Below are 22,767 nucleotides of genomic sequence, written 5' to 3'. Positions count from 1 at the left end.
CATGGACTACAATTCCCACAAGCCCCCTGCCCGCATTCACTGGCAGGGGGCTCCTGGGAAATGTAGTCCATGGACATCTGGAGGGCCGCAGTTTGACTACCCCTGGTCTAGAGCTTGGGGCTGACAGCCACCAATGGACTTCTGCTCCAGATGTTTCTCCAACCCCTTCTTGAAGCTGTCTAGTCTTGTAGCCACCACCACTTCTTGTGGCAGTGAATTCCACATGTTCATCATTCTTTGGGTGAAGAAGTGCTTCCTTTTATCTGTTCTAAGCCTACTCCTCATTCATTTCCTTGGGCGCACACAAGTACTTGCATTGTAAGAAAGAGAGAAATATACTTCTTTCACTACCTTCTGTGTCCCCTGCAAAATTTTTCAAACCTCAGTCATGTCACCCCTCAATGTCAAAGCACCTCTGGAAACCTCTTGGCTTGACAATCCAATGGGGTCACCACAGGTGACACTTCATACTGACATGGTTTATACCAGAATGTCACCTGATGATACTTCCTACCAGCATGGCTTCTTTGAAACTCAGCTTTTTGCCCTTCTGACCAAGGCTTGTGTGTGCCTTTGGTTTTCCTGTGAAAATAAATCTTAATGGCCCCAAAACATGTCCATGGAGGCTTGGGCATGCCTGGTGAAATCAACCACTTCCTTTAAAGAGTAGCGCTCCGAGCTGTACCACACCCTGCCATTAAAAGCTCCTTCTCTTTCAAAGGTCATGTTCATGCCTCACCCAGGCCCCGATTCTTGGTCATATTTGGACTTTTACTTGCCCCTGGATCGGATCCGCAGAGGAGAGCCCCTTCCTTCATCCCTCACGCTGTGTCTTTTGCTAATTATTTTCCTCGCGCATCGCTTGGAGCGCTGGGTTCCTTGCTAAATATAACCTTCAGCCACCTCAAACTGTTTAGCGCCTGAATAATGGAATGCACCATGCAAATTTAGAAACATGTCGCACGGGGATGGTGCTGTCATGCAACGACTGGAAGCGTGCGGATTAAAGACATGCCGGTCTGCTCCCAGGGGTTCACGGACGCTGTGAAGCAGAACAAACAAGGAGGTGCCCCCCTTCCCTTATCAAACAGAACTCCAAAACGTTAATTATTAGCCAGCTGTTTTTCTACCTGTTATAAGTGCCTTATCAGCTCTCATGGGAGGGCAGGTAAAGCATTCAACAGTGCTGATATGAATTGTTTACATCAGGGGTAGTCAAACTGCGGCCCTCCAGATGTCCATGGACTACAATTCCCAGGAGCCCCTGCCAGCATTTGCTGGCAGGGGCTCCTGGGAATTGTAGTCCATGGACATCTGGAGGGCCGCAGTTTGACTACCCCTGGTTTACATGAATGCCCAAAGCTGTAGAATGCCCCCTCCTACAGCAGGGTGTGAGACTCCTTGTGGGCACCCAGGAAGCTATCTGGATCAGCAGAGGCACACGGATACTGCTGCCGTTAGATTTTTTTTCGGTGGCAGGCCAGGAGCATCGTCCAAAGGGTCTGAGTGTGGCATGTGACATGTAATTGTAATACTAATTACAACCAGAGTTGCCAAGTCCCTTCTAGAAGCCATGGAGGAAAGGGGGCGGGCTTACCAGAAACAGGGAGTTTCTACCAATGATTCAGTGACATGTCCATGCAACTTCCAACGTGACCTGGAAGTGATGTAGGCAGGGTAGAGACATTAGAGCAAAAACTCTATGGTAGAATTAACTTCTACCACTGAGATGCTGCCTAAGCAACAGATTGTCATCCCAACGTGCCTTCATCACTTCCAGTCACTATGAAGTCATCAGAACATTGCTAAAATGTTGAATGTTTCTCCCTTTTAGAAGAGGGGGGGAGTCAGCTGATCAGTGGCTGGCCGGCTCATTGGTGGTGAAGGGGTGGGGCCTGGCAGGGAGGTCTAAGAAGGACCTCCTAGGCCGATTGGAATCTGCAAGAGGTTTGTGTGAAAGCAGAAGGCAAAGGACTCCTTAGCAGCTTACATGGGGCAGGGAGGAAGTTGGATGCTTAGCCAGAAGAAAAGCTCTGGAGGGGGAAAAAAATTCTAGCACTTAATTTTTGAACAGAAATGTTTCCATTTCTTTTTTCTTTTTAATTAATGTAATTTATATTTAAGAACATACCAAATTTATTTCTTTGCTACCTTTATATCCCAACATTTTGCCCTCTTGGGGGCCAAAGGAGGGTCAGAGAAGACCGCAACCCTTGCTCACAATACAAGAACGTGGGCAATCCCATGAAATTGAGGAGCAGTAGGTTTAGAACAGATCAGAAGAAGTCCTTCTTCACTCAAGGAGTAATTCAGAAGTGGAATTCCCTGCTGCTGGAAGTGGTGGCAGCAACAAGCGTAATTCAAGAGGGGACTGGATAAACATCTGGAGAAAAGGCCCATCAGTGACTATTAACCACATGGTTTATTTCTGGAGCAGTGATGCTGTGTGTTCTTGATGATGGAGAGCAACAGTAGGAAGGCTGCTGGAGTTCTGGCCCTACTGGTAGACTTCGCCTTCTGATGGCACATGGCTTTTGGCAACTGTGTGATACAGAGTGTTGGCCTGGATGGGCCATTGGTCTGATCCAACCTGGCTCCTGTTATGTTCTTATAGCCCTGCTTGTGGACCTCCTGGTGGCCTCTTGGTTTTGGCCACTCTGTGATACAGAGTGTTGGCTTGGATGGGCCATTGGTCTGATCCAACCTGGCTCCTGTTATGTTCTTATAGCCCTGCTTGTGGACCTCCTGGTGGCCTCTTGATTTTGGCCACTGTGTTATACACAGTATTGGCCTGGATGGGCCATTGGCCTGATCCAACATGGCTCCTGTTATGTTCTTGAAGCCCTGCTTGTGGACCTCCTGATGGCCTCTTGGTTTTGGCCACTGAGTGACACAGAGTGTTGGCCTGGATAGGCCATTGGCCTGATCTAACATGGCTTCTTTTATGTTCTTAAGAATAATGCACAGCATTCTATTAATCCCAGGACACTATGACTTTTGATATCAACTTAAACATTTATATCCATTGAACATTTATATCCATTGTAAAATTGCTTCTCTAACCTGTTCTTAAGGCTTAGTCTCATTCCAATATGTTCCAGTGGGAGGGTTGGTAGTGGGGGCATAGTTGGCAATACCTCTACATCACTTCCAGGGAAAACCCGGAAGAAGCATAGGGTAGCTTTAGGAACCGCAGGAAGCACCATGATAAAACCATAAAATGGTGAAACCATAGAGTTCCTGGCAATTCCTAGAACTCCCCTATGGAACTTCTGTTTTGTTTTTTGTTTTTTCCTGAAAATGTCATTTAAAAAAATCCACTGTTGCTGGAGACAACAAGGGATGCCGGTGGGAGATGTTCCGCTGTAGCAGGAAACCTGGCAGACCTCGATGAAAGGTTGCCAGTCGCTAATACATTTTTCATGAGCAGCCACTTTCCCTTCCCGCGTTTGCCTGTCTGCAGTAATGCTCTCCATTTAGCCTAATAAGCCAAGTTTTTTCTGGTCTGTTAGGTCACCTAGCTTGGTTCCAAGACCGTTCCGTCGGTGATCTTGCTGGTATTTCCATTTTCTCTGTGTGTCTCTTTTTGGTATAACGAACCCTAAAGAACAGCACTGGGGTCAAATCCTATTCTAAAGTGTGTTGTTTCTCATATACCTTCGGCCGTTGAACAAATATCAAAAAGGATCTCATTATCTGATTACAACTTCTGCCTATCTCAGAGGTTGATGGCACAATTTGAGATAAGATATCATTTATACCTGGCGTAGTGTTAAGGGTGTGGTGTAGTTTTCACTGAGCTTGAGAACCAGGTTCAGTTCCCTGCTCCTTCACATGCAGCCAGCTGGGTTACCTTGGGCTAGTCACAGTTTTTTTAGGGCTTTTCTTACTGAGCAGTTCTCTTAGGGCTCTCTCAGTTCCACCTGTCTCGTCACAACCAACGTCTGTTGACCCCACCAAGGAGTTTCCAAAGCAGGGGAGAAACAGAGGTGGTTTGCTGTTCCTTGGTGGTTTCTCTTCCAAGCATCCGCCCTGCTTATCTTACGAGATCAGACAACATCAGGCCACACTGCGTTGCTTTCCCTCCTGATCCAAGATCCATAACAATAATATTTGCTTCGAAGATCACTTAGCTAGAAGTTACTGCTGTCCAAAACCAAATAAGCTACTTTTTGCCACTGTTTATAGAGGCAAAAACATCCTGCTCTGTTCTTCCAAATTTTTGTGTTTCGGAATCGAATGCAGCTCTCATCTTAAAATGTACCAGTTGCACTGAAGACATTAATCTCCTGTTTCACGACGGTTTGAGGTTGACCCGTGTGCTATTTTAGCAATAATGACGGAGAATATTTAAAGCAGCTCTGATCCAAGTAAAACCGACGCGGATTGGATCTCGGCAGATGTGCCAGCGTTTCCCATCTGGCCTCAGCTGGCTATTAAGCCCCTGAGCTTTATCCTGTAGGCAAAGGCTGCAGTTAACTCTCTAGCTTATCTCTGGCTACCGTAGTAACTCCTACAAGTGAAAGAATGGAATCTGTTAATGGCATGCTTGATTTGGGTGAGAGGGGCAGTTGCTAATTTGGATACATTAAACCAGGGGTAGTCAAACTGCGGCCCTCCAGATGTCCATGGACTACATTTCCCAGAAGCCCCTGCCAGCGAATGCCAGTGACCAATTGCCAGTGACCAATCAGAAGCTTTGCTGGGCAAAACCCCCCACCTAACCCCATCCACTTCCTAAAAACATTAACGGGGCACCAGGAAAGGTGAGAAAACTCCTAATGAATGAAGGCCTGGAGGTTTTACATGTGAATAAAGTGCACACGTGAGACTTCAGCACCAAAGTATTACCTCTGCATCTAGTGTCTGTTGATCCTGAGCATGAACTCTCTTTTTCATATATGGGGCCAGAAGAAGAAGAAGAAGAAGAAGAAGAGTTCGTTCTTATATGCCAATTTTCTCTACCTGAAGGACTCTCAAAGCGGCTTACAGTCCCCTTCACTTCCCTCTCCCCACAACAGACACCCTGTGAGGGGGGTGAGGCAGAGAGAGCCCTGATATTACCGAAGAAGAAGAGTTGGTTCTTATATGCTGCTTTTCCCTACCCAAAGGAGTCTCAAAGTGGCTTACATTCACCTTTCCTCTCCTCTCACCACAACAGACACCCTGTGAGATGGGTGAGGCTGAGATAGCCCTGATATTACTGAAGAAGAAGAAGAATTGGTTCTTATATGCTGCTTTTCCCTACCCAAAGGAGTCTCAAAGGGGCTTACATTCATCTTCCCTTTCCTCTCCTCACAACAGACACCCTGTGAGGTGGGTGAGGTTGAGAGAGCCCTGATATCACTGCTTGGTCAGAACAGCTCTATCAGGGCTTTGGTGAGCCCAAGGTCACCCAGCTGTTTGCATGTGGAGGAGCAGGGAATTGAACCCGGCTCGCCAGATTAGAAGTCCGCACTCCTAACCACTACACCAAACTGGATAACAGAAATAAATGGATGCATCTCATGTTCTCATTGCAGCATTCCCTCCTGCCTCCAGTCCCCCTTTCTTTATCCACTAACAGGGCTCCCTGCAGCCTTCCGTTCTAACCCAGCAGGAAGATCAAGGAGATGGGGAAAGGAGGAATCCACGTCCCGCGTAATTGTCCTCGACGCTTGAGGTGTAATTGCTGGTACCGGTTGTTTGAGCTGTCATCTCGAAATGTATCGGTCTGTGGTTTATCTAATCTGCTCCTGTCTCTTAAAATGTCTCTCAAGGGTCTTGCGGGCGCCGAGGAAAGGTTCTGATTCTTGTGTTTAGTACCTCTAGCCTGCTTTTTAAATGAGTCTCTTATAGTGTTGGCACTGCTGAGGCTTCAAACTCCCAGGCCATTCACTGAGATTCTCTTAACTGGAGACGCCCCTATTTGAACACGTAACATGTGTTCTTCTGCCCCTATTCTCTACCCTCTTGTCTCCTTCTCAGATGGGCATTCGCTCACCAAGGCATTGCTTAGGCTTGGGTGCTTCGGGGCACCTCGGATCGCAGAAGCCTGAGGCAGCGTGCGCCGCAGCACGGAGGGGAGAGCATGTGGGTGCAGAGCATGTGGGTGCTGGCTGGCGCACTGGCGCCACCTCTCCCCTCCGCACTGTGCTGCTACCCGCCTCGGGCTTCCGCAGTCGCCGAAGCAGCCGAGGCGCAGCAAAGCAGCCGAGGCGCAGCAAAGCAGCCGAGGCGCAGCAAAGCAGCCGAGGCGCAGCAAAGCAGCCGAGGCGCGCCGAAGCACCCAGCCCGAGAGTGTGAGATCATTGTTTCTCATTTTTGTGCAAGTGTAAATCCCAGACATCTGTCATTTCTTGGCCTGGTAACCGCCATGTCCTGGGTGTTACCCCTGACATTTGGCAAAAATGCTCGCAAATGAGACCGGTTCCTGGCAATACATTGCAATATGAATGGAATGACTTGTATAACTTTCCTTTTTAAATCTTGGTGGTTGCTGTTGTCATCTGACACAGTATGGTCAGCCTGTGTGAAACGTATTTCTTGGCATCTTTTATCGAGCCCGAATTCCACAGAAATGCAACATGTCCTTATGTCTGGAAAGCTCATGTGAGCCTGTGGTTGAACAAGGAGCGTGAATCAGTGACTCAAACAGAGATCCTTTATCAGGCATTAAAACCAGCCTGGGAGTCCATAAGATACGTGACTATTACAGCAATAATACATTGGGAAGAGGAGTCAGCATGGTGTAGCCCGATCTTGGCCAGTTTTGGAAGCTTAATAGGGGGGTTAGCACTTGGACTACCCAAAAAAGAGGAAACCACTTCTGCTTCTTGTATGAGCTAGATACTAGATCAGGGGTAGTCAAACTGCGGCCCTCCAGATGTCCATGGACTACAATTCCCATGAGCCCCTGCCAGCATTTGCATTTGCTGGCAGGGGCTCATGGGAATTGTAGTCCATGGACATCTGGAGAGCCGCAGTTTGACTACCCCTGTACTAGACATTTGCACAGGAAAAAAATTCGGACCGTTTTGGATTCGGCCTAATCCGAAAGGGTGCAAATTACACTTCCCTGGCTCAAATTCAATCAAATCGATTCGGACGTATCTAAAAAGATCGGAAAGCAACCAGTTCTTTAAACTTTGGTTTGGGCTGGCGCGGAGCTCCCCGTGCCTCCCTTCCCCAGTGCAAACTAGATCTCCGATTGTGGGAAGGGTTGGGAGGGTGTGCCAAACAGCTGATCTTGACGGCTCCCTTAGAAACGGGGGCATTTAAAAGGCCCCTTCTCCCCACTATTTCAGGCAGCATCTGAGAACGTGTGTGTGTGTGTGGGGGGGGCGGGAGCATGTGCCAAGCAGCTGATGTGACAGCGTAGTGTAGTGGTTAAGCACAGGAGCCTCTAATCTGGAGAACCGGGTGTAATTCCCTTTCGCTCCTCCAAATGCAACCAGCCGGGTGACTTTAGGGCAGAGCTCTCTCAGCCTCACTTATCTCACAGGGTAGGCGATCGTCAGCCGCTCTCAGACTCCTTCAGATAGTAAAAAGAGCAGTACAAAATCCCCGACTCTTCTCCTGCGTCTTCTGCTTCAGAATTGTCACCACATGGATTAGTCTTGCGGTTCACCTCTTCATCTTGTTCCAGAGGGGTTAGAAAATACAGAATGACGGTTGACTGTTCAGAAATGCCCCCATTTGTCAGCAGTTCATTTCTCTTTCGGGTCGCACAACATGCACATTGGAAAGGCCTCCGGTTTTGCAAGCGCTCAAAGGCTGCCTTTCGCGAACAGCCTCGGAAGAAGGGAAGCCGTATCCTGAAATGATCTGGCTTCCCTGCCGAGAAGCTTTGCTCGGGAACAGCCTGAGTGAATTAATTAAGTCTTTTCTTCTATTTTGAAAGCCACGGCCTGGCAGCCCTGCAGGGGAGAGACAGTCCAGTGCCCAGGGGGGGTAGGGGGACGGGATGTTACGCCATTTCCAGATTTCCATCCTTGAGACAGTTTCTTGACAGCAACTCTGCAAACGACCTGTCAGAAATGGATGGAGAGGGGTAGTGACAGCCCAGGTCATACTTCTTACATAAAAAGGGAAGCAGTGCACAAAATATCAGAAGTGGGGAAGAGATTAACGCTGGCTCAGCGGCTGGCACTCAATTCTGTCCTCAGGCAAAGGGACAGTTGGGTCAGAGGAGAAGTCAGAAGAAGAGGTCAAATCACCTTTCCATTTATCCCCCCCCCCCCAAGTTCTTTAGAGGTATGGAATGAAAGGAGAGATAGTTTAGGATTCTACAACATTGTCCCTATAGGCATTTCCACATGTGTCTGCCATGGGTTTCGGGAAAGTAGGTGAGGCTACGGTAAAGGTAAAGGTATCCCCTGTGCAAGCACCGGGTCATGTCTGACCCTTGGGGTGATGCCCTCTAGCATTTTCATGACAGACTCAATACGGGGTGGTTTGTCAGTGCCTTCCCCAGTCATTACCGTTTACCCCCCAGCAAGCTGGATACTTATTTTATCAACCTCAGAAGGATGGAAGGCTGAGTCAACCTTGAGCCGGCTGCTGGGATCGAACTCCCAACCTCATGGTCAGAGCTTCAGACATCATGTCGGCTGCCTTACCACCTTGTGCCACAAGAGGCTCTAGGACCAGCAAATAGCTACCTTCGGACAAATAAAAGGGCTTTTCTGCTTGCTCTGCATCCTGTGGCAGACATTTTGTGATGATGTCTGTCATCCTGCCTCAGCATTCTAATGGAATTCTTTAGGCTCCACATTCTAATTTAGGCTCCAAATTCAAATGGTGCCCTTTAGACTACACCGGCTTGGTGTAGTGTTTAAAGAGCAGCAGCCTCAAATCTGGAGAGCTAGGTTTCATCCCCCACTCCTCCTCCACGTGCAGCCAGCTGACCTTGGGTCAGTCTCAGCTCTCTCGGAGCTCTCTCAGCCTCACCTACCTCACAGGTTTACTGACTTGCTTTTAATAAACTCAATCTTTTGCACCAAGTCAAAGAGTCGGGAATTGAGCAATCTGCAGAAACCTCACAGAGGGGAGAGGAAAGGAGGGTGATTGTCAACTGCTTTGGGACACAGGAGGCCTGCTGGGGGCCTTGGGCCAGTCGCAGTTCTCTCAGGACTCTCTCAGTCCCACCTGCCTCACAAGATGCTTGTTGTGGGGAGAGGAAGGGAAGGTGATTATAAGCTGCTTTGATACACAGGAGGCTTGCTGGGTGATCTTGGGCCAGTCCCAGTTCTCTCAGGACTCTCTCAGTCCCACCTGCCTCACAGGGTGTCTGTTTTGAGGGGAGAGAAAGGGAAGGCCATTGTCAGCTACTTTGGTACACTGAGGGGCATGCTGAGGGACTTTGGGCGTGTCCCAGTTCTCTCAGGACTCTCTCAGCCTCACCTACCTCACAGGGTGTTTGTTGTGGGGAGAGAAAGTAAAGGTGATTGTCAGCCGTCTTGAGATAGTAAAAAGCAAACTACAAATAACCCCAAACCAGTTCTCAAAACGTTGGAGGACTCTGATTCTGATAGATATAATGCCATGATGATGAACTTCCATTATTGTCAGGTAAGATACAGTGCCTGATCTGCTCTATAATATATCGGGGGGGTGTGTGAGTATTCTGGCTTGGAGACCTGCTGGGGAGGGGGAAGCAATTGATAAAGACATCTCACTGTTCTTCAGGAAGCCAAACATGTGTCTTCATGTGCATTTGTAGGAAATTCTTGCAAACTTTCCCAGCTTGGGAGAGATCAGTTGAAATTCCCCCGAGGCAAGCAGACTGATGGGCAAAACTTCATCTTCTCTCAGGCAGTTTGATCAGAAATGGAAAAAGATAATAGATATCCCGCAGTGAGCTTTTAGGCTGGTGACAGAGGTTGGGGGGAATCAGTGCAGTCTGCTGATTGGAGGGAATTCTTCCTTTGAACGCAGTTTGTTAGTCACAAAGGGTGGAGGAAGACGGGAGGGGCAAACGCTCTGCCTCATGACTAATATTTTATTGGAGCATTGGAATTCTTGCATTCAGACATCACACTACAGAAGAACACAAGAGAAGCCATGTTGGATCAGGCCAGTGACCCGTCCGGTCCAACCCTCTGCATCACAGAGTGGCCAAGACCCACGGGCCATTAAGAGGTCAGAACTCCAGGGGCCCTCCCACTGTTGCCCCATCAAACATCAAGAATACAGAGCATCACTGCTCCAGATAGAAGAACATAAGAGATGTCATGTTGGATCAGGCCAGTGACCCAACCAACCCAACACTCTCTTGTCACAGAGTGGCCAAAACCCAGAGCCTATCAGGAGGTCCGCTAGCAGGGCCAGAACTCCAGGAGCCCTCCCAGTGTTGCCCCCCAAGTTCCAACAATGCAGAGGATCACTGTCCAAGATGGAGTCTTCCACCTGTACCTTGTAACCAATAGCCACTGATGGACCTCTGCTCCAGATGCTCCAGATGTTTCTCTAGTCCCCTTCTGACACTGTGTGTGCTTGTAGCTTCCACCACTTTCTGTGGCAGCGAATTCCACATGTTCACCCTTTTTGGGTCAAGAAGGACTTCCTTCGATCTATTCTAAACTGTTGGTTTTTAACAAGCTCATTGACATGGGCAGCTGGAACAACGTGCAGATGCTGATATATGGTTGCCAGCTCCAGACTGGAGAATTCCTGGAGGTCTTATTTGTGGAGCCTGGAGTAGGTAGGAACTGAGGAGGGGAGGGAGCTCAGTAGAGTATAATGCTACAGAGCACTCCCACTCCCCCCCCCCCCCAAAGTAGCCTTTTCCTCCAGGGAACTCAGCTCTGTCGCATGCAGGTCAGCTGTATTTTTGGGAAATCTCCAGGCCCAAATGGACATTGGCAACATAGTTCAGGTTGCGAGTGCTGATCTCATCGGTCTGTAGGTGTGGCTTCTTTATGCAGGCCAAATTTCAGTGTGCAAAGAAGTGATTAAAAGAATAACATTGTTTTATTAGAAGAGAAACAAATGTGTATAGAAAGAGAGGAGAGGAGAGAGGTAGTAGGTCCCAGAGAGAGAGGCCTCTAATGGGTCAGTTGTCTGTATTCATTCTGTTGTGGAGGCAAGCAGGGAGGAAGTATACTCAAAGGAGCAGGAAGTCTCCAGTTGAGCCAATCAGGAGATTATTTGAAAATATCAGGAAGTTCCTGATGGAACTATGCTAACTACACATCTCATCTGATGCCCCGTGTAGGACATTCCTTGTATTCCATTCAATAACAGATTTTGCATATCTCAGCATAATCTGAACATATGGAGGCTGTGTTTTTAAAAAGCTGTCTAATAAGCAGTCTGTTTGTTTTCCTTTTAAAAAATATGTGCATGTACTATCAGCGTATTTATCATCGTTTCTTCCTTTCCTTTGTTTTGTTTTTTGGCAGGGTGTCGGTTTGTCCGTCCACGGGCATTTCCGAGTGGCCACAGAGAAGACCGTTTTTGCGATGCCTGAGACAGCTATAGGTAAAGGCGGACCGTGTGATTTCAAATATTTGGAAGGAGAGAAGGCATTGGGGAAGGGCAAGCTAGCAAGGCTGGCAAAAAGAGCTGAAAAATTAATCATATATTGGAGCCACAAATATTAGCACAGCAAGGTGTATGTGTGTGTGTGTGTATGTGTGTGTGTGGGGGGGGGCGGTCCTTGTGTGCAGCAAACATATATAAAGGAAAGGACACAGTTAGAATTCCTGGGACAATAAGTCCCTGGCCAAACAAGATATCTGGCGACATCGATAAAGTTGTTTATGCCAAAGAAGAGTCTAGAAAGTCCCTTTTGTAGAACTAATGCGCCACACGTCTGCTTGAATGTCTGTGCATGACCTGCTTGCGTATGTCTCCATGACTCTCTTTGTCCTGAGCAGGGCTGCCAGGTCCATCAGCGCTGCCGGTGTGGGATGGGGAGCACTTTCTGTTAAGTTTTTGTGTTATGAGATTGGGTTTTAATGGGGGTTTTATTGAATTTTATTGTATGGATTTTTTTCTCTATGTAACCAGCCACGAGCCAATTTTGAGAGTGGCGGGCTATGAATGAATGAATGAATGAATGAGTGAGTGAGTCAGTGAATGAATGAATGAATGAGTGAGTCAGTGAGTGAGTCAGTGAATGAATGAATGAATGAGTGAGTCAGGGAGTCAGTGAATGAATGAATGAATGAGTGACTAAGTCAGTGAGTGACTGAATCAGTGAGTCAGTGAATGAATGAATGAATGAATGAATGAATGAATGAATGAATGAATGTCACTGCTGGCAGGCACAGAGCTGGGACCTTGACAAGCTGAGCGGGCAGGAAGTATTGATTCCTAATGTTCTTAACTTGGTTTTCTCCTTAAATTTGTAGGCCTTTTCCCCGACGTAGGAGGAGGTTACTTCTTGCCCCGGCTGTCGGGGAAGATTGGCTGTTTTCTGGCCCTGACGGGGTTCAGGTTGAGAGGGAGAGATGTCCACCGAGCAGGAATCGCCACTCATTTTATCGAAGCAGAAAAGGTAAATTTTCCTGAGCGGGCTGTGCAGGGCCTCGAATAGAAGGCAGACCCCAATGTGGAGGGGGGTCTGTGTGACAGAGATAGTTTCTAGCTGCTTGCTTAACCCTTTCTGAGTACCGTATGGGAAAGAAGGACGCTCCCCTTCTGTAAATTCCTCCCAGTTGGGCACATGAATATACTTTAAGCGGAACGAGACCGTGGTCCTTCCAGGTCAGTCTTGTTCACTCAGGCTGGCTGTGGTTCTCCAGGATTTCAAGCCGATAAAGATCTTTCCCATCACCTCCTGCCTGGTTCTTTTGACTGGATATGCCAGGGATTGAACCTGGGACTTTCCGCATGCCAAGCAGAGGCTCTGCTACTGAGCCACAGCCCCTCCCCAGTTATCCTGGTAAATATCCAGACCAGTACCCAACGGTTAAAATCATAGAGTTGGAAGGGGCTATATAGGCAATCTAGTCCAACTCCCTGCTCAGTGCAGGATCAACCTAAAGCAGCCAGGATAAAGATCTGTCCTGCTGTTGCTTGAAGACTGTGAGTGAGGGGGAGCTCACCACCTCCTTTGGCAGCTCATTCCACTGCTAAACTGACTTTGAATTTTTTCCCCTTATATCCAGACAATATCGCTCTACACATAGTTTAAACCCATTTCTGCAGGTCTTCTCCTCTGCTGCCAACAGTAACCTTTCCCTGCCCTCCTGCAAGTGACAACCCTTCAAGTACTTAAAGAGACCCATCATGTCCCCTCTCAGGCTCCTCTTCTCCAGGCTGAACATCACTCAGCCTTTCCTCAGGGGCCTTGGTTCCCAGGCCCCAGATCAGTTTGTCGCTCTCTTAGGCATGCTTAAGCACCTTGATGTCTTTGGCTTAAGCATTTGTTTATTTTCTTAATTCATTTATACCCTGCCTGTCTCCCCAGTGAAAACCCAAAGCAGTATACATTGTTTTCCTCATCTCCATTTTATTCTCACAACAACCCTGTGCGGTAGGACAGGCTGAGAGTCCTACTGTCCCAAGGTCTCCCAGAGAGCTTCCAGAGCACAGTGGACATTCAGACCTGAGTCTCCCCGATCCTAGTCCCAAACTCTATCCACTGCACCAGGGGTAGTCAAACTGCGGCCCTCCAGATGTCCATGGACTACAGTTCCCAGGAGCCCCTGCCAGCGAACGCTGGCAGGGGCTCATGGGAACTGTAGCCCATGGACATCTGGCAGGGGCTCATGGGAATTGTAGTCCATGGACATCTGGAGGGCTGCAGTTTGACTACCCCCGCACTACACCATACCAGGTACCTGTATACTGGATTGTGGCCTCAGGCCATCTTGTTAGAGTTCTTTTCAGAGGAAAACAATGGACAGTGTCGAATTTTCCTATGCGGTAATTTGGGGGACTGGTTTTTACAGCTCTTTGATGCTTACCTGCAGGTGGCAGCCCTAGAGAAAGACTTAACAGAGCTGAAAGCACCTTCTAAGGAAAATGTGACTGATCTCCTGGATTCCTACCATATGAAGGTACGTTGGGAGCCAGCTGTGGTCCTGGCTTGGGGGTTTCTGCATTCTGCTTTTCCTAGCATCTATGTTCCTATTTCTTCGGGGACGTGGTGTGTTCTGTTCCACACATGTTTTCTTCCTCCAGTGGCTGATATGATGTTACAGCTGTTTAAGTCAAGCATGTTGTTGTTGTTATATTTCCTGCTACTCTCAAGACCGGCTCGTGGCGGGTTAAAGGTAAAGGTATCCCCTGTGCAAGCACCGAGTCATGTCTGACCCTTGGGGTGACGCCCTCTAGCGTTTTCATGGCAGACTCAATATGGGGTGGTTTTCCAGTGCCTTCCCCAGGCATTACTGTTTACCCCCCCCCCCCAGCAAGCTAGGTACTCATTTTACCGATCTCAGAAGGGTGGAAGGCTGAGGCAACCCTGAGCCGGCTGCTGGGATCGAACTCCCAGCCTCATGGGCAGAGCTTTCAACATCCAATTACAACATCCAATTAAAACCCCATTAAAATGGACCACAAAACCACAGTATCACATACATGGCAGAATACCTCCAACTCCCCCCCCCCCCCCGCATCCTTACCTCTGGAGAGGAGGAAAGAGGTCAAGATCACAATAATTGCTGTTTAGCACCCGGCGAGCCCATCAATCTTCCTCACTGTCCCCAGCCCTAACCATAGACCTGGTGGAAGAGCTCGGTTTTGCAGACCCTGTGGAACGCCGACAGCTCCTGCAGGGCCCACAGGTCTCCCGGGAGCTCATTCCAACAGATTGGGGCCAGGACCTTGCCACCCAGGTCCCTGCTGAGCGGGAGGTGGCATTGGGACCAGAGCAGCCCAGCCAGACATAAACCAGTGTAATATTTTGGGGCAAAACAAAGGCGAGACAGGAACACCCACCACCTTCAAAGAAACAGGAACTTACAAGCTAAGAAAATGCGGAAAGGCCTATTGTAGCAGAAAACCTTTCTACAGCAAGCTGAGTCTTTGTAAATAAAAAGTTTTATTTCTTCTAGCTCTTCAGGAATGCTTTGAGTTCTGAAAAATGACCTAGAACTGGTTGGGGAAAAAGGAAAAAGAAGTCCCTTGGATATGGAACTAGCTGTTGGCAGTTTAAATATGAAAGGAGGGGTCAGAGCACTGGGTACTTAAAGAATAGTTTTATTCAGAGGGGAATCAGCTTTCTAAAGAAGAAAGGAGAGAGAGTCCTGTTGTCTAACCTGGGGGTCATCAACCCCCGGTCTGCGGCCCGCAGCTGGACCGCGAGAGCCTCGGCAGCAGGCCGTGGCTCCCTCTCCCTGCCCCCCCTGCAGCGAGAAGCTCACAACGCCGCGAGCAAATCAGCTGCCCAAGCAGCCGATTAGCTTGCAGCCCTGCGAGCTTCTCGCTGTGGGGGGGCAGGGAGAGGGAAGCAGGGACGTCGACACGCTGGCAGGGGCAAACGGGCATGCATGGAGCTGCTGCGCATGCGCGTTTGCACCCACTGGGGGCGCAAACACGCACGCGAGGCAGTTTCACGCATTCGCGCATGCACAGAGCTGCCGCATGTGCGCGTTTGTGCCCCTGCCAGGAGCGCAAACGCGCATGAATGGCGTTTGCATGGGGCTGCCGCACATTCACGACGCTCCCCCCCCCCCCGGTCACCCTCTCCCCCCACCCCTTGGCAGAGGGCCGCAACAAGAAAAAGGTTGCGGACCGTTGGTCTAACCGAATACCAGCTTGGTGTAGTGGTTAGGATTGCAGACTTCTAATCTGGCAAGCTGGGTTTGATTCCCCACTCCTCCCCCACATGCAGCCAGCTGGGTAACCTCGGGCCTTTTAAAAAACGAAGTGTGATTGCATTTCAACCCTGTGTTTAAGTTTTTTTTAAAAAGCAGTCTTGCACAGCTTTATAACATTATAGCCCAGGGTTTTAAAAAATAATTAATTCAGGACACTTGGGGGGGGGGAAGGGGGATGCAATCAGGGTGCAGAATGGTGGGGTTAAGGGGCTCAACAAAAGCAGGCACCCTTGCAAAAATCACATTTTCTGAAAAGGGAAAGAGAGCAAAGCATGATGGGAGGCGGCCTCTATCTTACTCAGTGCGGAAAGCACGTCACAAATTTCAGCCTGAGAATTAAGGGGAGGAAAACTCAAATGCAGAAACACTAGAGTCGACTTGCAGCATCCAAAGGAAATCCAAAGTGAGGCTCAAAGAAGGTATATCTCCTACTGCAAAAATGGTTCACAGTATCCCTGATCCTGCACATTTCCCAGTTAAGGGGAAAGGCTGTTCAAATGAATGACAAAGATGATCTGACTCCACTGGTAATAAGAGAAAGAATTTTTTACTTCCAAAATGAGAAGTTTATCTTATGTGGCATATCCATGTAAGGACATTGAACTTATTGTGAAAAGATTAACTTTGAAGAGGTTTATTTGCTACAGCTCCAGAGAGAGAGAAAGAGAGAGAAGGCAAATTAAAAAAAAAAGCCAAGCAAGGGCCAAAGAGGCTTAACATCTAATCGATTAGAGGGTGGGGCCAACTGCTAAACATATGTGAATGAGAGAACTAGCTTAACCTTTCTCTCCCAGATACTCTTTCATGTAACATGACAATATCCAATACTAACATGGGCTAAGTGCTCCAGTTGGATAGTGTGCCTGTCAGTTATTGTAGGGTTTTATTGGGGTTTTATACAATAACTCGCCTCGAGCCTACAGTAACATTGACAATAACATTAACAATAATGTACCTACTGTGTTTCTGCCTGTCTTTTGCTGCAGAGACAGGTAAGCTCAAAGCTGTAGATTTTGTACCATTGCCAAAAAATGGCAACTCCAACCTCTTTAGTTCAGATCCAAAAGCTGGAAGAAATGTTATACGGGTCAAGTTACCCTTCAGGGCGATGACACAGGGTTTTAATTATCCTCTTTCTGAACCATGCCTCCATCATGCACTTCAGCACACCTGTCCTGTTATTGTGTTGAGTTTTAACAAAGCTAGTCCTGGCTGGGCTCCCAGGTCAACTTGTTTGGAGCAGTCGAGAGAGTCCTGCAGTTATAAAAACGCCGTACATCCAGTAATTTAGTGGAGGGGAAGTTATCTGTTCAGGAACCAATTTGCAAGGTTGTTGGTGGTGATATAGACAGGGTGGTGGAGGAATAAGTCTGGTGTGTCTCCTCAAGACCCCCAAGGTAGGACAGGGAAAGAGAGGAAACAGAGAGCAGCTGAGTAGCCTATGTTCCTCAGCGTCGATTTTGCTCAGTGACAAATTTTGCTGGCGCGCCAAACATGTGGGCATCCGACGATTCTATGGATCCAGAGGGCTGGGCTTGGAGGCCTTAGGGCAGGGGTAGTCAACCTGTGGTCCTCCAGATGTTCATGGACTACAATTCCTATGAGCCCCTGCTAGCGTTTGCTGGCAGGGGCTCATGGGAATTGTAGTCCATGAACATCTGGAGGACCACAGGTTGACTACCCCTGCCTTAGGGTTGCCAGGAGAAACGGGGGGGGGGACAATATCCTGTGCACCACAATGTAACTTCTGGGCTTCCCCTGGAAGTGACGGCAGGGCGCAGACGTCACCGTCTTTTAAAAAACTCTCCTGCTGTCACGCCAAGCAGCAGCGGGATCTGGAGGAAGGAGGCAAAGCCAAGAGGGTTGTAAGCAGAACTCAGCTTGCAGCTCCGGAGAAGCCACGGACCAACTGCTCACCACGCAGAAGGTCCCCGGTTCGATCCCGGGTATCTCCAGCTAATAAAGAACAAGGTAGTAGGTAAAGGGAAAGACCTCAGCCTGAGACCTTGGAGAGCGGCTGCCAGCTGAGTAGACAAGACTGACCTTCGTGGACTGAGAGTCTGATTCCCCATTTCCTCTTCATGCCCCCTGATTCTGCAGCAAACGACAACCCCGAATCCGACCCTATCGAAATATTTGAGGGGGGTTTGTCAGCAAGCTTGTTAGTTTCAAATGTGAGAGACCGAACAGTAATATCAGGGCTCTCTCAGCCTCCCCTCCCTCACAGTGTGTCTGTTGTGGGGAGAGGAAAGGGAAGGTGAATGTAAGCCGCTTTGAGACTCCTTCTGGTAGAGAAAAGTGGCATATAAGAACCAACTCTTCTTCATCCCATTTTTCAAAAAACCCAAAATATCCCACCATCTTGATGGACGTATGGGCTGTTTACAGAATGTGTTGCAGTGGATCCAACCCCAAATCGGCATTCCAACGAAAACAGACCATAATCTCATGTCATCCCAAAGAGCCAAAATGGATGGTATTGAAATAATTCTTCATCATGGATCTGTGAGAGAACCGAATGATTTATTGGCACAATCTATTTTGTTGCAGGCGCTTGAGCTTTCAAGCAAGCTGGGCCTTCCGCATCTCAATCAGTATCTTTGGGTTTAAAGATTCAAGGGGATTTTCCTTGTCAACGTAGGCAGTTGTTTTCAGCTGTCCCGATATGCCTTGCAGAATACTTTCAAGGCAAACAAACAAACCCAGACTGTTGCAAAAGATCATTTGCTTCTTTCCCCCTTCTGCGGAGTATTCCCACAAGAGATTCTGTTTCCCGTTTATGGAACTGCTAGATTCACTTATGATCAATTAAAATTTGTCGGACGCTCTCTTCCGTCCCTTTCACTTTAAATAGGCATGCTTTTCACTTCCACAGGCTGTTTCTTTTGGCAGAAAAGCAAGGGCGACAAGGAAAGAGAACTAGATTCGAGTCCAGCGGCACCGTTGAGACCAGTAAGATTTTCAGGGGTATGAGCTTTTGAGAGGCAAAGCCCCCTTTATCCAATATGCTTGAAGGTTCATCTTGTTGGCCTCTGAAATGCTACCAGCCTCAGATCTAGCTGTTCTGACCAAGGAAGCTCAGACTCTCAAAAGCTCTCTCTCACACACACCAATCTTGTTGGTCTTTCTAAGGTGCCGCTGTACTCAAATCTAGCACTCCTACTACAGGCCAACATGGCTGCCCTCTTGAAACTATCTTTGAGGAATAAGAGCTAAATAACTAGCGTCCAGCTGTCCTCACCTGGATACCCCAGGCAAGCCAGATTCCGTCAGCTCTTGGAACCTAAGCAGGGCTGACCCTGTCTGGTATTTGGTTGGAAGACCTCCAAGGAATTGATTGGTAGTTCCTCCAAGGAACTCTAGGGGTCACGACATGGAGGCAGCCAATGACAAACCGCCTCCCAACATCGGACAAGCCTCGGATCTCGACACACCGCAGACAATAAATAAAGAAATAACTGTTCAGTTTGAAACGTTGAGTGCCTGCAGGCATTAGTCCTGTCCGAGGCACGTGCCTCTTCTTCCTCCTGCTTCAGCATGGCTCTCTTGCCTGAGGATCTGAGATAAGCAGGCAACAGAAATATTAATGGGCTTCATTCAGAAACCGCGCGGGTAATCCATTTTCAGCAGAGCAGAGAGCGAAAGAGTCCCGTCATGCGGACGCTGGCCGTTAACGAGCCGAGGGCAGGGAGGGGGCGGCAAGCAAGCGCCAGGCGTTTGTCTCTGATCTACCCCGACGGGATTGTCAGGGAGCCGCATCCTCGTCAGTTCACCCGGGCCCTTGTGGTGCCAGAAGGTCCGGGGGGCATTGGGGAGGGTTGTCACAAGCTACAGTTCAAACACTTCACATGACGCTGCCTTCTCAGCTGGCTGGGAAGAGTCGATACTCTTCATGCGTAGTTCTGGGACGATTATAAATAGCCAGGGAGGTTCATTGGTGAAGAGACTGGAGGCTAGTGTAGTCTGTTGAACTGTGAACAGTCGAATGGGCCTGGCCACTTTGACCTCTGGCTACCCTGTTTGTGTGTGATCTTCAGAGGAAGTCAGGGTGGCACTCAGGGGTCTCCCCTCCTCCACTTCATCCACAGAACAACCCTGTGAGGTAGGTTAGGCTGAGAGAGAGAGAGAGCTTCACCTCAAGATATCCACAGTACTGTCAGAAGAGTTAAAGGTAAAGGTAAAGGTAAAGGTATCCCCTGTGCAAACATTGGGTCACATCTTACCCTTGGGGTGACACCCGCTAGCCTTTTCATGGCAGACTCAATACAGGGTGGTTTGCCATTCCCTTCCCCAGTCATTACTGTTTACCCCCCAGCAAACTGGGTACTCATTTTACTGACCTCGGAAGGATGGAAAGCTGAGTCAACCTTGAGCCGACTGCTGGGATTGAACTCCTAGCCTCATGGGCAGAGCTTCAAACAGCATGTCTGCTGCTTTACCACTCTGCACCACAAGAGGCTCTATATCAGAAGAGTTATACCCTGCTAAATCCACTGAGATTAGGCTTTCTATGTTTCTTCGACTCTGCTGAGGATGGCTGTATAACTGGCTTTTACTGCGGGGTAGAGATTTGAAGTCAGGTCTCCTTGGTCAGAGTGTGTCACTCACATGGCGCCAACATGGCGCCCATCCAGTGTTTTTAGAAAGTGGGCAGGGTCAGATGGGGCTTTTGCCCAGCAAGACTTCAGATTGGTCACTGGAAACGTTTTGGGCTGTGTAGAATGTTTAAAATGTTGCTTTGGCAGCAGCTGCCACCACATCAGAAATAATCTCCAATGTGTAGCTGAAGGTAAGCTGTGGCAGCCATTTTGTGGCTGACTCCACCTCCTGCAGCTGCCATTTTGTGGCAGCTGTGTTGTGAATGTGTCCACCACGCTCTGTCAGAATTTCAGATGTCCCCATAGGCTCAAAAAGGTTGGGGACCCCTTCTCTAACCACTACACCACGCTGACTCTACTGACAATATAATGCACAAGATTAGCTCAGGGGTTTTCTCCTAAAAATGTAGTTACTATGCTTGAGAGCATTCTTTGAAAACCGAAGGACCTCTGCTGATAATCCGTTGTCTTACAAACAAAGGAGTGTTATGAGCTTCTGATTTTGGCACAGATTATCTTAACTCGTTTATAGAAATTCTGTTGTCTCATGTTTTCTTAGCAGGGACACAGCAAATGAGTCCTTATATTTGCATTTTCAGAATCTGGGTGATGACATTTAAGGACTTTTTTCTTTTTCATTATTTGTCAACAGTGCAGACTTGATCAAGAAAAAGAGTTTATACTAAGTGAACATCTGGACAAGATTAACAGGTATTTTCAATTGCCATTGACCCATCCATCTCCTTCCTTCCTTCCTTCCTTCCTTCCTTCCTTCCTTCCTTCCTTCCTTCCTTCCTTCCTTCCTTCCTTCCTTCCTTCCTTCCTTCCTTCCTTCCTTCCTTCCTTCCTTCCTTCCTTCCTCCCTCCCTCCCTCCCTCCCTCCCTCCCTCCCTCCTCTATCCATCCCATTCCCCTTCCTTCCTTCCTCCCTCCCTCCCATTTTTAAACTTCTGCCAAATTCAGGAGGCTTCCACCAAATTGTGGTTGTTCCAAAGGCAGACAAGCCACTATAGTTGAGGTAGGCAATCTGGAGCAGTGGTCCGCAACCTTCTGGTTGCCGCGGACCACTGCTCCGGAGTGGCGAGAGAGGACGCGCATGTGCGGACTGCCACGCATGCGCGTTTGCGCCACTGCCATGCCGGCGGCCGCGGCTCCCTCTCCCGGCCCCTCCGGGCCACCAGCAAATTGGCCGCCGAAGCAGCCGATTAGCTTGCGGCTCGGCAAGCTTCTCTTCCCACCCCCCACCCCCCGAAACAAGAAGCTTGCTGGGCCGCGAGCTAATCGGCTGCTTCGGCGGCTGCTTTGCTCGCAGCCTGGTGAGCTTCTCACTTCGGGGGGGGGGGCGGGAAGAGGGACCTGCGGGCCGGCGCCAAGGCCACTGATCTAGAGGATGGTCGCATCCATCCAATTATAAAATAGCCCAGTTCACGAAAATTCAGTTTATGATGGATAAATGCAGATAGATTCAGGTGGGCAGCCCTGTTGGTCTGAAGCAGCAGAACAAAGTTGGAGTCCAGGGGCACTTTAAAGACCCACAAAGTTTTATTCAAGATCTAAGCTTCCGTGTGAAAAAGTGTGCATGCACATGAAAGCTTATACCTTGAATAAAACTTTTGTGGGTCTAAAAGGTACCATTGGACATACACTTTGTTCCAAAAAATACAGAGTACATGAATAAATATAAATATAAATATAAGAATATATTTTGCCTGCAGTAACAGGCAGACTTCCGTTCTTGATTCAGTTGCGACTTTTCTACTTATTTGCTCCGAAAATTTCTATGCCACATTTTCAAAGAACTTGTTCCAGGCAGCTGACAAAGTAAAACATAATAAAAACATAAATGTTATTAAAAACCAATCCTGGGGTTAAAAACCCGGCAACAGCATAAAAGCAGGACAACAGAGCCTTAAAAGATCCTTATAAAACTGTACTCGGGCTAGAAGCAGATCAGAAAAGTGATTTTAAAAGACTGGCCATTTGTTTGAAATCCTGGATAAACAGAAGCATTTTGCCTTGACCCTTGCCTCTTTAACTCTGTTGACAGCTTGAGAGGAGGAGTACACACTCAGCTAATCTGAGCACGCCCCCCGAGTATTAATTCAGATAGATTTGGGGGGGGGGGATTTTCCCAGTTACCGAAATGGCCGAGCCCAAAAAATTCTGAAGTTTTCAGGACTGCCAGATAGCCACAATTAAGCCATTAAAAAGGACCGAGATCCCTTTAAATGCCTTCTCTACTTCAAGCTGCAAAGCTGGCGTGAACTCTGGGGGCCTTTTCGCACAGGGATCTTTGTTGCAAATTGTTTGCGGAATGAAAAATCGCCATTTAAAATAGTGGAATTCGTCGTTATGCATACCTGCCTTTGTAGTGGAATCAGTTGCGTTTTTTAGCGTTTCCCACAGGCTTCCGG

General features: G+C 48.4%; 1 protein-coding gene across 1 annotated transcript in view; it reads left to right on the top strand.

Annotated features, from left to right (window-relative positions):
- The window catches only part of HIBCH (3-hydroxyisobutyryl-CoA hydrolase), a 73,086-nt gene that overhangs the window by 36,421 nt on the left and 13,898 nt on the right, over window positions 1-22,767 (top strand). The window contains exons 7-10 of the mRNA XM_077319475.1: window positions 11,385-11,463; window positions 12,339-12,484; window positions 13,905-13,991; window positions 21,006-21,064. Of these exons, the coding sequence (XP_077175590.1) occupies window positions 11,385-11,463; window positions 12,339-12,484; window positions 13,905-13,991; window positions 21,006-21,064 (371 nt within the window). The remainder of the gene's footprint in view (window positions 1-11,384; window positions 11,464-12,338; window positions 12,485-13,904; window positions 13,992-21,005; window positions 21,065-22,767) is intronic.

This window comes from Paroedura picta, chromosome 2, assembly GCF_049243985.1.
Source record: "Paroedura picta isolate Pp20150507F chromosome 2, Ppicta_v3.0, whole genome shotgun sequence".
Lineage (NCBI taxonomy): Eukaryota > Metazoa > Chordata > Lepidosauria > Squamata > Gekkonidae > Paroedura > Paroedura picta.
Note: the sequence above shows the minus strand (reverse complement) of the source record. Positions and strands in the feature narration are given on the sequence as shown.